This window comes from Tachypleus tridentatus, chromosome 2 (genome assembly GCF_004210375.1).
Source record: "Tachypleus tridentatus isolate NWPU-2018 chromosome 2, ASM421037v1, whole genome shotgun sequence".
In the NCBI taxonomy this organism is placed as follows: Eukaryota; Metazoa; Arthropoda; class Merostomata; order Xiphosura; family Limulidae; genus Tachypleus; species Tachypleus tridentatus.
Window position 1 is genome coordinate 50,401,164 of NC_134826.1, and position 16,457 is coordinate 50,417,620.

The following is a 16,457-nucleotide window of genomic DNA, read 5'->3' on the forward strand; positions in this document are numbered from 1 at the left end:
TAAATTGTTATGATATATATTTCTATTTATATATATAGACAACATAATTAGAATTACTTCCATGGAATCTTATGGAACAATAAAAGTTTAATTCATGATTTTGTTTTTGTACATATTATAAAATATGTTATAGTAACTTTTATTTTGGTTGATGCACTCCAGAGCAGAATGTTTGGTTAATGCAACTGTTTTTATATGTACCTCATAGAACTAGAATCGTATGTCTTTCTGAACATCGAATGATAATGCTGTAGTTATGTAATATTTAATTAATGTTTAGACTGGGTAAAACTAAAAAGGTACATTATAAAATAAACATGATTAAGACACTGGTATCTTAGTCACATTGGCCCAACTAACTGACTTATGAATGGGGATAAAAACACAATTTCAGACAAAATGCCCCTCGCATCTGAAAATATAGAACAGTAAATAAAGAAGTAAAGCAAACAGTTGTATCTTTTAGTTACAACGTTTGTGCTCGGTTACTGCTTGTAGTTGCTTGCTGAGCCTTATAAAATTTGTACAAAACTATAGACTTAGTATTTTGACATTGCAAACATCTAATTTCAACCAGTGCTGTATTCAACATACCACATGGCTGATAGAAACCAGTGTTTATATGTGATCTTTTAATATTTTAATATTAAAAAAATTAACTAATGTGTAATACTGAAATCTGAATTATAATCTACAGTTTAGTACAACAGTTAGTGACATAAATTCATACAATAGTAGTTCAATAAAAGTTTAAATGCAAGTGAACAAATATAATTATGTGGCCTTTGATCTTTGACCTATTGTGATACGGTTAATGAATGTTTTAGCAGCTCTTGTTAGAGGGTAAGCTATATTCCAAATAGATAAAGCCACTAAAAATCCACTGAAGGCCAAGTTTGGTCCTTCCATCTTCAAAATTGTGGAAGTACTTTGCAGAATAATTCACAAATTGTTTTTCAGTTAATTATAAATATAATGAAAATATCTGTTAAGAAAAATGATTGATATTCATTAATAATAACTAACTAAAAAAGTACCTTTAAATTTTAAAGAAAAAATACAGTCGTTTTGTTAGGGAATTTTCATTTCATTTAAATTCATCATTATTGTTACAGAACCATAAGACACTCTTATTTGAATATGGAATGGTAATATGAGCCTATAGAAATTCACATCTTAATATTATTATTTTTTTTTTCAATGAGGTCCATATTTGTAAATCAGCACAAAACATTTAAATTTCCTGTAGGAATAGTTACCTAAACATTTAACTTGCTTATAAGGACTGTAGATTTAACATAATGAAATTTGTTTGTAACACTAAATTTACTGTGTAGTTTACTTATTAAGAAACATACTTAAATTGAGAGTTGAAGTAAATATTTTATGGATGCGGCCCTGTGTTTTTCCAAAACACTTTACTTCAGTTTTGGAAGTACATTCTTGAAAAGCACATTTTGTGTGGTACAAATAAGGCAAGTATAATTTTTTCATACATTAGGTTCCAACATTTTGTAAGTTAAAGTCAAGCTTAAGTAAATTAACCATTTGTCATTACTTACTTTTGCAGCATACAGAATCAACTTTACTGATATATAAGTATATGAAAGGTAAGCAAGGCTTAGCAAATGAATGTAATGTCAAGTACATTTTTGTGGCTGTCTAGTCTAAGGAGAGTACTGTAAAACATTTATTTGGAGCCCTGCATTACTCAAGTTATATTTAGTTAACTGTAAAAATGACTATAACTAACGTTAAACTAGTAACTCTGACTACCAATAGACTGTACAGAAGGTGAACTAATATAGGATTTTTTTATGTTAGGCATTTTTAGAAAATGAAGATTTGGGTGATTCCTTAGACTCTGTAGAAGCACTGATTAAGAAACACGAAGACTTTGAGAAATCACTAGCAGCTCAGGAAGAGAAGATCAAAGTATGTCTTTAGATAACACTGGGGAACACTTTTTCAGTAACTTTGAGTTGCATTGGATATTTTAACTGATTCTGAAGGAGTTTTAGGCGCTGATTTCAAATCTGAAATTAGTTTTTCTCTACAAGCTCTAGTTTGTATGCAATTTGAGGTTAACGAAATTGTACAAATGTGAACTTGCGTAAACCATGTATAAGCATTTTCACATCCATTTTTTGAACAGCCACCTTGATAAGTTCCCTGACAACCTGGGGGCTGTGAGTGACGAACAAAGAGAACGATTCCACCAAGACCTAAAGGTCATGGAAGAACTCTACCAAGGGCGCGCTGGGACAAAAGTATGATGGCTGACTACTGCTGGAGCATTAAACGAGATTGTCCAGATGAAGTGTACAAACGCAAATTCCTACCTGAATAAAATACACAAACAAATTGATAGGCTATTCCTATAATTTTCTATAATAACGAAACATTAAAAAATAAATAACAATGTCAAATTGCATAAAATCTGTAGCTTGCAGACAAAAACCGACTTCAGATTTGAAATCAACACACTCAAATTGACTACAGAAAGGTCTTTTTTTAAATGCAACAAAATGAGTGTTCCCCAGTGTAATGCATGAGCATCTTTATGTCAGGTTTAACTTAACCCTAATCAAACGTTAGATTATCTTGTGATTAGATCTGATTATTAAGCTAGGATGTAATCAAGTAAAAGAAAACTGATAATTGCTACTGTAATATCAGTTGTTTTGTGCTTACGTCTCTTTAGTTTCTGCCAAACAAATGTTTTCATTACTTATGCCTCCTAACACCTGTCAGAATACGTCATTAATAGAATGTTACTCTATAATTATAGTTGAATATGTTATGAGTACACACTGATTTTTTTTCATTAGCAAATACAAAAGGAACTTTTTTAAATTAATCTTTTTATACTGTTTGATTTCCCCAAACCAGATGCATGTAAAATTATTTAGTTAATTATTTTCAGTTGAAAATTTTCATTTTAATTCAGGCAAAAATCAGTTTTAGTATTTATTGATAATTATGTGTGTGTATATCTAAGACAGCACGTGACTGATATTTTTATTGGAGACTAGTTTTTGTTGTCAGTTGTGATAGTTAAAATATGCAGTATTTGAGGTTTATTTTACTAAATTTGTGTTTTTAAATAACTAATTATACTTATGTTTACAGGCTCTTGATGAATTTGCTACTAAGTTAATAGAAGGGCAACATTATGCAGCTGATGATGTAGCTCAAAGAAGAGCAGCTGTAAGTCAAACGGTTTACAGTTTAGCTTCTTTTAAATTTGTTTTTCTGTTTTTCATTTTCTCACATTTTAAATGCTTATATTAACAAATGTTCACAAAATAAAACTTAAAAAATCGTGAGAATCAAGTTTGTGAAATATGATTTGCCTTGCGTTTTTTATAATTATCAAATGTTGAGGAAAGTATAGCTGTTGTTTTTTCATATGGGCGTTTTGTTTTTCTTCTGTTCTACAGTTTTTTTAAATTTACGAACATAATTCTACCATAATACATACACATCTCTGTAATTGTAGTTGCTTGAAGGTCGGCAAGCACTCCAGGACAAATGGCACTATCGACGCACAATGTTAGAAGATTCTTACCGTCTCCAGCAGTTTGAACGAGACTGTGATGAAACAAAGGGATGGATCAGTGAAAAACTGAAAACAGCAATGGACGATAGCTATCTGGTAAACTATGTTTTGAAAGACACATTTGTCAGTAAACCAGCTTGTGTGAGAAATTATTTTGACTAAGCTTTACAATTACCGAGAATACATATTTTCCTAACTTTTTTAATAAGCTTTACACACACAGTTTATTACTGAATAATAACTTGTGTTAATTTTTTTCACCATTATTATCTCTTATATTTAAAACTATACTGATAGTACTGAAAACCTTATTAACAAGAACTCATTTTCAGTATTATTTACTTTTTCCTTCATTCTACTGATGAAAGTGGTTGATTTTGTCCTGATGTTAAATATCATAGAAGTAGTTCAGTATTACATAGATGCATTTTATCACTTTGGAAGCCAGCTCACCAGAAAAGTAATTCAATACAACATCTACAAACTTTACAGTAATGTAGATACAGAAATAAGAAAGTTTGCTTGTAATGAATAAGCTGTTAGTTCATACTTTTTATCAGATTTCATAGTATACACCCGCAAGATGTAGCTTTCGTGATGTTAGTAGTATTTTATAGAAATAGTTACTTTACATGCAGCAACTTTAATTTTTGTTTTATATTTAACCAAGTATCATAGAGTAGTCTGTTTGTTTGTTTTGAATTTCACACAAAATTACATGAGTGCTATCTGCGCTAGCCATTCCTAATTTAGCAGTGTAAAACTAGAGGGAAGGCAGCTAGTCAGTTGCAGGGACGAATCTCTCGTGTAGCTTTGTGCAAAATCCACAAAACAAACATTAATGATGAACGGTAAAGACAGTGTTTTCCATTTAAGGTGTAAGAAAGTTTCATCATTGACTTATGATAATCTGCTATTTGGATTTCTTCTTTTTAATGTGTTGAACATAAAATAATTAGTTCTCAAAAACTACTCCAATTTTTGCATGCATGGTAATGATATGAGCCCTAAAACCTTTTAGTATTTTGAAAATGTGTGTGAATAGTTAGGATATATTTCATTTTTATTTCAAGCAGCTGAATAAAAAAAAAGGCACTCCACTTGTAATCTCCGTCGCACCAAACATGCTCACCCTTTCAGCCATGGGGACATTATAATGTGATGGTCAATCCACACTATTTATTGGTAAAAGAGTAGCCCAAGAGTTGGAAGTGAGTGGTGATGACTAGCTGCCTTCCCTCTAGTCTTACACTGCTAAATTAGGGACGGCTAGTGCAGATAGCCTTTGTGTAGCTTTGAGCAAAGTTAAAAAAAAACAAAATCAAATAAAAAAGTTTATTAAAATGTTATACAATATTTATTTTTAACTTTAAACTTTGTCAATTTTTTCTATTTTTCTTTTATTTCTTAAAATAGCAACACGATTTCATGAAAACATCAACTTTCTACACCACAAAATAATTTTTTTTTATTTTAGTGAATTATAAATGTGATCTGTTCATGAATATTTCAGGACCCAGTAAATCTGAATGGAAAACTTCAAAAACACCAGAATTTTGAACAGGAACTAAATGCAAACAGAAGCAGGATTGACGAAATTACAAGTACAGGTCAAGAACTGATTGACGGTGGTCATTATGCATCTACAAGGATCAAGTTAGTGATATCATTGTTGTTGATTCCTTATATCATAGTTAATTTATATTTTGAGAAGACATTACGAACTTTTAAGGTTTAGTTGTTAAGAGACACTTGGATATAATGGAATTATGAAGGATCTTAAATTTAGTAACCATTAAATATGCCAATATTTAGTTATTCATAATAACTTGATAATTATATATTATCAGGTTTTCAAGAAATAAATATTGTTTTTGAACTGTGAAGTTTGGAAAAGTATAAACCAGTGTTGTAAACCATGCTTTAATCAAAGCAAGCACTGTTTGCCTCAACACACTTTTGCCAACGTATAATGATGCTGTTTATGCCCCTGCTGTAGAAATTAGAGTTTCTATGATCAGTGAACTCCCTGAAAGCTTCTTCTGTAACTGCCTAGTTTTGAAAGTGTTTATTTTTTAAAAAGTTATCAAAGTGTTTGATAAAATGAAAATTTGTAGAAGACATTTTTGAAGTATCATCCTTGACAGGTCTCATAATGCAGATTTTGTTGATCTTCACTCAGTTCATGTGGAATTCACTTATCCAAGTTTTTTGTCTTTCCGATTGCACTCAGGTGGTTGGCAATGCTTGATTTGCTTATTCCTAGTTTTTTGCAAGCTCATGCACTGTTGTGCAAGGGTCTGTCTCAACTGCTTCCCTTGTTGTGTTTTCACCTAAGGACAGCTTCCTTCAATAGTTTTTGTGGTCTTCAAGACTTTCATCTCCATGTGGAAACCTTTAGAAACAATGCTGAACTGTACATTCAGTAACATATCCATGGCTGAATGCCTGTTTGATGTTTTTTCATATAGTTTGGGTAGCTTTTTGTTCAAGTTTGAAGTCATAGAGGAAAATCAGATGAAAGTCCTTGTCCATGCTGCCTTGAGGGTTGTGAATTTACTCTGAGTAGTGTTTAAACAGCAGACAGTTAAGACACCTTGTAAGCAACAAACGTTGGATTAAACCAACGAACAATAAGTTACTCAATATTCAGTTTCTAAATGTCATCTTGAGAATTCTGACATTGTCAACATGATTAAGGATCTTGGGTGACAAATATTCTCTTTATTACAATGATCTCTTCCATCATTTCTTTACTACACTCATCCCTTCCATCATTTCTTTACTACACTCATCTCTTCCATCATTTCTTTACTACACTCATCTCTTCCATCATTTCGTTATTACAGTCATCTCTTCCATCATCTCATTAGTTCTCCTACCAGATATTGTAGCTATCTGTTAATAAGTTTTCAAATTTTGGATTTTATAATAGATCAGATAACTTTATAATAATCCTGCAGTAATAGATTGATAGATTGCATACCAACCAAAATCTCTAATTAAGTAGAAATTATTTTTCATTTATTTTACCTTCTCTTTGTATATAGAAGAATATCTATACATTATTTAACTGGTTTCCAAAAAGCTTGACATTTTAATTGTTGTGAAGATTTTTTTGTAGAATTGCAGCATATCAAACAATTCATTCTTATTTATTGCATGTTTCACGATTGTATTTGTATTTTGTATCAAGGGAAGTATTTATACATTTTGACTTTTGAGACATAAAATGAACACTTTCTGGAAATAAATCGTAAAATGTATTCCAATACTCTCTCAGTACATTGTGTTATTAAGTTGAAATATCTCTTAGTTAAATGAGAAATGGAGGAAACATAGTTGTGAGTGTTTAATATGAATATGTATTTTTGTTAGTGAAAGAATGTGCGAGATTGTTGACTTGTGGGAGTCATTAACCGAGGCAACTTCCAGTAAGGGAACAAAACTAAAGGAAGCTTCGGCTGAACAACATTTTAACCATGGAGTTGAAGACGTGGAAATCTGGTTATCTGAGATTGAAGGACAACTTATGTCTGAAGATAATGGCAAAGTTTGTAAACTTATATGGTTATTCTTTAGATAAAAAAATGTGAATATTCTTTATTATTTTATAATATAATTCTAGTCTTAAGTTAATGGGAATTTTATGTTCAGTGTAGTTGTCTGTCATTATAATTGAAATGTTCCTAGAAACCTAATAGTAAGCATTATGTATCAGTTGAAAATATAAACTTATTTGAACTTTTTTATTTGTTTTTACCCCAACATTTGCAGTAATAAAACAATTTATTTTGGTAGTACTTTTTTGTGATCTTTCACAAATAGATACACAACATTTATTTATATTTCCTTTCTAACTCCAAGAAAGATCTCAGTCCACATTGTTCTAAATATTAAATTAAAATTAATACTTTGTGCTCTTTCTTTAATAGAAAACATTTAATTTGAAAGTGATAAATTAGATGCAAAATAATACATACTTATAAATTTAGTTAATATGGACAAACAAAAGATTCATAATTATATTATAAAATAAATATATAAATCTAATCAAATGTTGTAAGTAAAGTAATAAATATATCATTTGTCTCTGAATTAAATATTGACATAAAACTGCATTGTGTAAATATATTTTTTACAATAGTAATCCAATGGGACATAATCAGTCTTCATAATAGTATGGTTTCTTTAGGAATTAGTTTTTAATCTAATTATATAACATGTTACAAACAGGATCTCACTAGCGTGCAGAACCTATTGAAGAAACATTCTCTGCTTGAGGCTGATGTCAGTTCTCACCAGGTAACACTTGTGTGTGTTTCTCTCCCTAACATTTCTGTTAATGTGAAGTCTGTTCAAAATCAGTTAGAATGATTAATGTTATTTTGTGATATGTTAATTAAATATTTGATTTCTGTCCTTTCTGTAATTATCAAGCTATAAGCTTCTTTATTTTTTTTATCTCTCCATGCAGAATTTGCAAATATGACTTGGTGACAAATTTACATGGAAATGGTGTTTTTATTAGAAAACTTTGTCAGAGTTCATCAACTAATTCCCTTTAATTCTGTTGTATAGCTGAATATTTAAAGTTACACTGAATTTATTATGAACTGAAAAGAATTGTGAATCATGAGTTTTATATATTAGGCAGAGAGATGTAGCATTGAGTCCCATTTTTAGTGGTTAAAGGAGACAGTTAAGTAATATCTTCTTTGAAAAATAAAGGTTATTGCAGAAATAGTGAATGAAACTTGCATTAGCTTGCACTTAAATTCCAGAGTCAGATACTAAAACTAACTGTAGGCAGATATTTGTACAAATTAAAAAGACAAGTGGTGTAAAGTCTTAGTTTATCCTTAAGATATTTGTACAAATTAAAAAGACAAGTGGTGTAAAGTCTTAGTTTATCCTTAAGATATTTGTACAAATTAAAAAGACAAGTGATGTAAAGTCTTAGTTTATCCTTAAGCTACTCAGATAATTTTGATAGTTTGTGGTATTTGAGCATACTATGGATTTTTCTACCTCCTTATTTCTATATAGGCTTATTAAATATTTATTAGTTATTCTGTGTATGTACAGCTTTCATATAATACAAGGTTGTGAAAGTTGTTAGGTTGTTTTTGTTTCGAGTTGCCTTTGTTCTTTGTCATTCTCCCGAGATAACACTTAATCTGCCCATAGGAAGTATGGCTATAATACTGCACATTATACAGAGAAATGTTCACAGAAGTGCCTTCCAGTGTTAAGTTGGATATTGCTTTGAGGTGATGAGTCATATGTCATGTGGGTAGTGCTAGCCATTGTGGATAACTCTGATGTTGTGTTAGAAGTGTGTAATGTGATGTTTAAACAGTCTGATAGATTATCTTAGTCAAATCAGTCAAATAGATGTTATCTCTGATCCAGTAAAAGAACTATCCATTGGAAATAACGTTAATGTATAGACTGTGTTAGTGTAAATAACGAAAATTGTATGTTGTACATTTTATCTGATCTCTTTATATAATTTTCATGAACTCAGTAAGTTTAAGAGAAATACAGAATGATTTTCTATCGATATCCTGTCGTATCTCCTGTTATTTTGTAAACTTATTCCATCACTCTTGTGGAGATCAGTTTGAGCTGAATTTGCAACAACTTTAATACCTTTATAGTACATATCTAATAAGCTTCCTTCATGTAATATTAGAGATAAAGATAAATGGTGTAGGGTTTAAATAATAAAAATGCTTGGCTAAGATATAGTAATGGATTAAAAGGCTTCTAATCAACCTTTTATGAAAAGTATTGGTAATGTTGTTGGAAAAACGTACCATGAAAAGAAGCCATACATGATATGACTGCTACAATATGTATGACTGATAACACAAATTTTATAATAATTTATATGTATATATATTTCAATAAAGATCAAATTATTAAGTGAAAATTCTTATTTTTAATTTTTGAAATATTTTAAACAAATACTCAAAATAAATTGGTAATACATTTTTAGGATCGCATTGATGGGATTGTAATCCAGGCTAACCAGTTTGTGGAACGAGGTCATTTCCATGCAGATTTAATCAAATCAAAACAGGTTGCCATTGTAGAGCGCTACAATGGCCTACAACAGCCAATATCTGCAAGACGGCAGCGTTTAAATGATTCTCTCTGGGTACAGCAACTGTTTCGTGATATTGAAGATGAAGAAGCTTGGATTCGAGAGAAAGAACCAATAGTTGCTTCTACAAATAGGGTTAGAGCAGTTGTTTCTCTCATTTTTTTGTTTTAGAGCTGTCTGCTTTGCCCACCATGTGTAAATGGACCTCAGGTTTTAATAAACCTACCATTGTCCTGCCAGGAAACTTGTTTTTCATTCTTTAACAATATTTATTACTTACTTCAATGGCTTTGTTAACACAACTGGTGTTATTTATACAATTTTTGTGTTGTTTTTTTTACTTATTTGTACACTTGTTAATTTGAAAGATGTATTTGTGAACTTAAGATTTTTGGGAGCTATTTGTTTTCATATTCAGTTATTGAAATATTTTTAATGTAATGCAACTTGTTTAGTAATTATTTTTTACCTTACTAGTAATAAGGAGACATATTTCTAGTACTTTTTAAATTAGTTATGACTTGTTTTTGTGAAAGTAGTTAAGTTCCATGTTTATCATTATGTTGTTATTTATCCAACAAGGTGATAAGTATAAAAAAATTCTGTAGTATGAAAAACGGCTTATATGTATGTTAGTAAAACCACTGGTTTCAAGTTATGCATTAAAATTTAAATCTGAACTGAATTATATCAAATGTTCTGATATTAAGAAAAATGTCGTGAAAGACTGTGTATTTTGCTTGTATGTGTATCATGTTTGTTTTTCGTTTGTTAGAAAAAGAATTATAAAAAAGTTTTTGTTTGAACATTCCTTTAGTTACTGTTAAATGACTGTAAAACCTTTGATTGTCTCTCATTTTTGTGATATGCAGTACCGTAGTGACTTTATTGTTGTCCTTCTTCAGGGCGAGACCTAATTGGTGTACAAAATCTAATCAAAAAGCATCAGGCTGTGCTAGCCGAAATTAACCACCATGAACACAGAATTCGAGCTGTGTGCCAAGTTGGTGAAGAAATGATAAAAGAAGGTAATCAAAGTACTTCACTTTGAACATTTTGTATCACAGTTTTACTGAATTCTTTAGAGATATTTAAAGACTAAAGTGGTTAAGGTTTAGAGACAGTCTTGAAGCTGTTTCACTAGTACTTGATGAATCTTAAACATGTCATTACAGAACTTTATAATAGTTGAGATTAACCCACATCGAGCTTTTCAGTTAAAATATGGAGAAGTGTACTAAAGGATTATGGTCTTACTTTCTCAATTCCCTGTAGTATATATGTATATAGTGATAAATATGTAATTTGATGGTGTATATATTTTAAAATTCTTTATGCAACACTTCTAGACTTTCATATGCTTGTTTCAAGGAAAATCTGTTGAACATTTTCTTTTTGAAGCATCAGTTATTTTTGACATTAGTAATCGAAGAACATTATTTATATATTATATATAAAGTTCTTTGTGTTCAATAATATTACTTATTTCTGAAAGGTCATTTTGCTACTGATGAAATTCACAAAAAAATGGATCAGCTGAATGAAAAATGGCAACAGTTGAAGGTTAGTTGTTATATTTTCATACTATATAAAAAGTAGGTGCTATCTCCAAAATGTGTTTCAATTTATAAATGTTAAACACACACACACACACACACACACACTTTTAGAAAATAAAAATTAACATTTGTTAACATTTTAAACCTCTGTAATAAAATAGACTTAATAATATTTTACTGCTTGTAAAATATTATGTATTCTGTGATTATAAGCAAGTAGTAAAATAATGCTGATGTGATATGGGGATAATTTATACTACATTAATCATTAAATTTGAATACTCTGAAACTTCTTTTTCTCAATAAGACTAAGAGATGCAATTAATTTCTATCCAAGGATAAAGCACGGCAACGAAAGGAAGACCTGGATGACTCCCTCCAAGCCCATCAGTACTTTGCTGATGCTAATGAAGCAGAATCATGGATGAAAGAGAAAGAACCTATTGCAGGAAATCAAGATTTTGGAAAGGATGAGGATTCTTCTGAGGTGAAACTGTGTAAAATTTAACTGTTAGATAGTTGGAGCGTAAAACATATAACAATAAAATGTACAAGTTTGGAACTAGACAGAAGTTAATTTTTACCTGAAACTGTTGCTACACAACATCTGTGTAGCAAAGCATTGTAGCATGTAACTTAACTAAGCATCTGCAAATTTTGAATTTTGGTTCAATTTTCCTTTTTTTATATTTTATTGAGACTTTTCTGTGTTCTGTAGAATTTATTATAATCTATATTATATTTAATGCCTGTCTGTCTGTGTGTTGCATAACTCCTCCTTAACTGCTGGCTGCACCCACTTTGAGATGGCACCAAAAAAATTGTCTTGGTTCTGAGGTTTGCACAGAGGTAAAATATTTCACTCTACCCCATCAGATACTTCATGAAACATACATTTACATGGATTCCCAGATAACTGACTCTAACTTTGGCATTGGCTGACATTAGAGCACGTGAATGAGTAAGCTTACTAATTACCATTTTTAATTTGGTTAGAGAAACTAAATTTAAAATAATATTAAACTAAAAACAGTAATTTAAATATCAAATTAGCATTGTCATCCCTGTAAGTTTGAGCTGTATGCCCTTGGGTTATCTAGTTTATAATTTTCACTTGAATCTTTTGTTTTGTTTGTGGAATCGTTTTCATTTTGAAAAAAACTAATAGTAAATACTATGGAATTCCACCTGGTTTACCGTATTGTAAAGAATCAAATTTAATATCAGTGGCTTTATAAAGTTAAAAACTCTTAATGATGTAAAAAAATAAAAAATATCAGAAGTAGAGTGCCAGAAAAAATCGGAACTGTAAGTTTATTTTACACTTTATATTCGAAATATTTTAGAATAGAAATTAACATTGTACAAGATCATTAGAAATTTAGCTGAACTTTAAATATATGCATTTTAATCATTACTTAGGAAGTTAACAATAGTCTATCCAAAGTCAGTCATCATTTCTCTAACAAAATGATTACCAAGTAGAAGTTAAATTTAAAAATTAGTCTATTTGTTCAAGTAAAAATTTATTGATTATAATTTTATTTGAATATTTTACCTTAAAGTAAAATTGAAGTCACAGCGTAAACTAGTGAAAAAACATTTTCTTAAGTATTCACTTAGCTAGTATGCCATGTTCTGAGTAAAGCCATTTTACTTTATTTAAAACTGCATTCTTTTTATTTTTAAATAATTTAATGCACTCTTAATTTTTTAATAATAACATAAAATGTATTACTGGAAAGTTAAGTATAAAGTAAAAACGGTAAGCTTGATACGTAATTAAAGAATTTAACTTTACTAAATATAACAAAATAGTTTATTAGTAGACTGAACTACTGGTATCTTATGTAAAAATTATAAATCAAGAAACTGGAATACAAAAGAATTTCAAAAAATATGCTACAATCAAAGTACTTTTCTGACAAGTTGAGAGGAAATCTTTTTCTTCTTAATGTGTCTTTCCTCTCTATTGCTTCTCAATGCTGTCTTTCGTCTCTTTTGCTTCTTAATGCTGTCTTTCGTCTCTTTTGCCTCTCAATGCCGTCTTTCCTCTCTTTTTGCTTCTTATGCAATTTTACCAGTCCAAACTGATATCACAAGAAACATAAGTTATACAACTCTTATTAGAGAGAAAAAATTCCCCCTTCACTTGATATGTTCAGATACTTTCATTTTGACATGATTTATCACTTTGTCTTGTTGGTATATTACATAGCTAATTTCATCCTGCATGTTGAACATAAACCAAGATCATTGACAACTACTTAAATCAGCCTTAGATAAAACTATTTCTAATATATGATGTAGATCCCTAGTTTATCACAGCACTTACAATATGCATGTCTAAAACTGAGCTGTCATTACTTACCTCATTTCTTTCTTTGCTAAAATATAAACTTTTATTATGCCACTACAGTTTCATTATATTCTACTTTCTTTCTCTTGTGATCATTGTTTTATAACAATGTAAAAATGTACCAAGATTTTTTAGTGTGTTTGAAAGTATATGCTTGTTAAATGTGTTTTGTAACGTGTAATTTTACGATGAGCAGGTAATTATTAATTGCTTCTCGTGATGTATTTGTGAAAATAACATGTAAAGTACATGTACATGAAAGGTTCAAGTTGGTTTACATTCACTGATTTTTTTTATTTGTGCAGGCACTCCTGAAAAAACAAGAAGCTCTCATGGCAGATCTGGAAGCTTTTGGAAATACAATATCGGGCTTGAGGGATCAGGCACAGTCATGTCGTGTAAGGTTTTTAAATAACTGGACAAAGAAAGTTTGCATTTTCTTAAAATGACTAATATGTACAATATACAGGTGAAACTAAACAGTTGTAACAATGGACTACCTAACAGGCAGTGTATGAGGAGTCATACCTCATGATGTTACCTTCCTTAACCCCTTAAAAGTTTTGTGTTAAATGTTTTCCTTTCATTGTTGTTATGAATCAGTGTTGTCTATGAGTAAATAGTGGAGTTGTAGGTTGAGGTAATCTTCCTTGAATTATTGTTTTTATGATTTCTTGATCTTTATGTATGTATGGGAAGTATTTAGCAGTGTATGAAAGAATTGTCTGTTTATTGTAGTGAAGTTGTTGGAGTAAATGCTTTTTGATGTAAGTAAAGACCTTGTGTGATTTTTGTATATATAATATTTGGCAATAGTCATGACAATTCTATGAAGTTTGTTTGCAGACTTAAGGTTTACCTCTCATAATTGGTAGTTTGGTTTGTGTCTGTATTCCTGAGTGTTTCAATAAATTTAATAACTCGAACATGTACAAAACTGTTTTATTTTCTAGTAACAGGATCAGTTGAAAACGGATTTACTTGTCACTAACAGGATCAGTTGAAAACTGCTTTATTTGCTAGTAACAGGATCAGTTGAAAACTGCTTTATTTGTTAGTAACAGGATCAGTTGAAAACTTCCTTTGTTTGCTAGTAACAGGATCAGTTGATTTGTCTGTAACTTCTTCATCTGAGAATGTGTCCACCAGACACTAACTTATTGCTTGAGACAAGAACTGCATACTTTCACAACCATGCTGGAGATTTGGCAAACTGCTAGATCTGGGATTACTCTGTTTTTCAATTGTTCAGTTGCATTTACACATGTTCCACTTGAAATCAATGATTAGATCCTGACAGCACGTTGAATTTTGCATCTCCAAATTCTGAAGATATTTCAGCTTTGATGTTGAATCTGTTTGAGATGGACTCTCATGTCAGTGGATAGTTTATAAATTCCAAAACGTTCCCAAAAATAAGATGTATTTATTATTGTACTGACAATATTTCCTCTTGGATCACTTCTTACCACAAATAATATTTTTAAAATTTAGCAGCTTGGATTATTTTAGATTTTTATATGCACTATGTAAAACTCCAAAGCTGACTTTGTAGTCACTTGTGTTTCACACAAAGTTAATCACTTTTCAGAAGATACGTTCCCTCTTTCAGTGTTACAAGTGGGGGTATTGATACAATGAAAATCAAGCCAATGGAATTACATTTGGTTTACAGCAGAGTTCGTTTATCTCAAATTTTCACAGCAACTTTGTATTATTTTTCAAAATACCTTAAATTCATGACCTCCAATGTATAGTATTTTGTCTTCCAGTTCAGTCAGAGCTTCTTTGAAAATGTGATTTGTTAGCCACAACTTGTATAGAATATCTTCAGCCTTAGGTCATTGATGATTACCACGAAGTTTACAAAGACAGTTTGGATCCAGTGATGTTAACAGAACTACAAGAAAAATGTGAAGACTATAAGATAGTTTGTGTGAAACAGCATCCAAGTCTTTCATTGTAGAATACTGCTATTCGTTGACCATACTCTTGATATTTTAATGACTGAATACCTCATATTTGGGGTAATGGCATTCTTTTGTCCATCTGTATTCTACAAAAATTGCTTTATTCAGGACACTGGTTTCAAAAGGATCATACTCCTTCTATCTATATTTTGTTATTGTTGTTAGTAACTTGACTTGTTAAAATGCAGTGTATTTTTCCCCACTGCCCACAGAGGTGCAAGCTACTGAAAAAAAAATTACTTTGACATAAGCCAGTTTTTTTATTATTGTTATTGGTAGTGTTTTTCTAGTTGCTTATCCATGTTAGTTTTGTCTTTGGACGTTCCACCTTAGTTCATCTACCAAATTTCTCTGAAATCGATTCAGTGGGTTCCTCACGGCATCATGTCATCAATACACCAGACGAGCAAACAACTTTTCATTATACACATATACATATAAGTTGATTCAGTATTCTATTGACTACAAGTTTTTGCATTTTAACTTGTTAGTTATTGATTATGAAGTGCTCTGTGTGCTTGCACATTATTCTAAGGAAATATTGGCACATATAAGAAAAATGCCTTAATTGTGTTTTGTTGTAAAAGATTATTACTCTGACCATTATTATTTGTTATAGCAACAAGAAACTCCTGTGGTGGATCAAGCTGGTAAGGAGTTTGTGATGGCATTGTACGACTATATAGAGAAAAGCCCTAGAGAGGTTTCAATGAAAAAGGGAGACGTTCTAACTCTCTTGAACAGCAACAATAAGGTATGTTATATTCAGTGTAAAATGGTGGGTTTTGTTTAGAATAAATCAGACATATATGGCTCTTGATTATAGAAACAATAAAAGAAGCTTACATGTACATATTTCTTCACTTATTAGTTATTCATTAATACTGAAATGAAA

At 30.5% G+C, this 16,457-nt stretch overlaps 1 protein-coding gene across 4 annotated transcripts in view; it reads left to right on the forward strand.

Moving 5' to 3' along the window:
- LOC143243721 (spectrin alpha chain-like) overlaps nucleotides 1-16,457 on the forward strand; it is a 66,917-nt gene that overhangs the window by 16,163 nt on the left and 34,297 nt on the right. For all 4 annotated transcript variants that reach the window (XM_076487364.1, XM_076487379.1, XM_076487374.1 and 1 more), the window contains exons 13-24: nucleotides 1,825-1,935; nucleotides 3,133-3,210; nucleotides 3,503-3,658; nucleotides 5,076-5,218; nucleotides 6,941-7,115; nucleotides 7,799-7,867; nucleotides 9,567-9,809; nucleotides 10,579-10,702; nucleotides 11,170-11,237; nucleotides 11,571-11,720; nucleotides 13,898-13,990; nucleotides 16,182-16,316. In XM_076487364.1, the coding sequence (XP_076343479.1) occupies nucleotides 1,825-1,935; nucleotides 3,133-3,210; nucleotides 3,503-3,658; nucleotides 5,076-5,218; nucleotides 6,941-7,115; nucleotides 7,799-7,867; nucleotides 9,567-9,809; nucleotides 10,579-10,702; nucleotides 11,170-11,237; nucleotides 11,571-11,720; nucleotides 13,898-13,990; nucleotides 16,182-16,316 (1,545 nt within the window). The remainder of the gene's footprint in view (nucleotides 1-1,824; nucleotides 1,936-3,132; nucleotides 3,211-3,502; nucleotides 3,659-5,075; nucleotides 5,219-6,940; nucleotides 7,116-7,798; nucleotides 7,868-9,566; nucleotides 9,810-10,578; nucleotides 10,703-11,169; nucleotides 11,238-11,570; nucleotides 11,721-13,897; nucleotides 13,991-16,181; nucleotides 16,317-16,457) is intronic.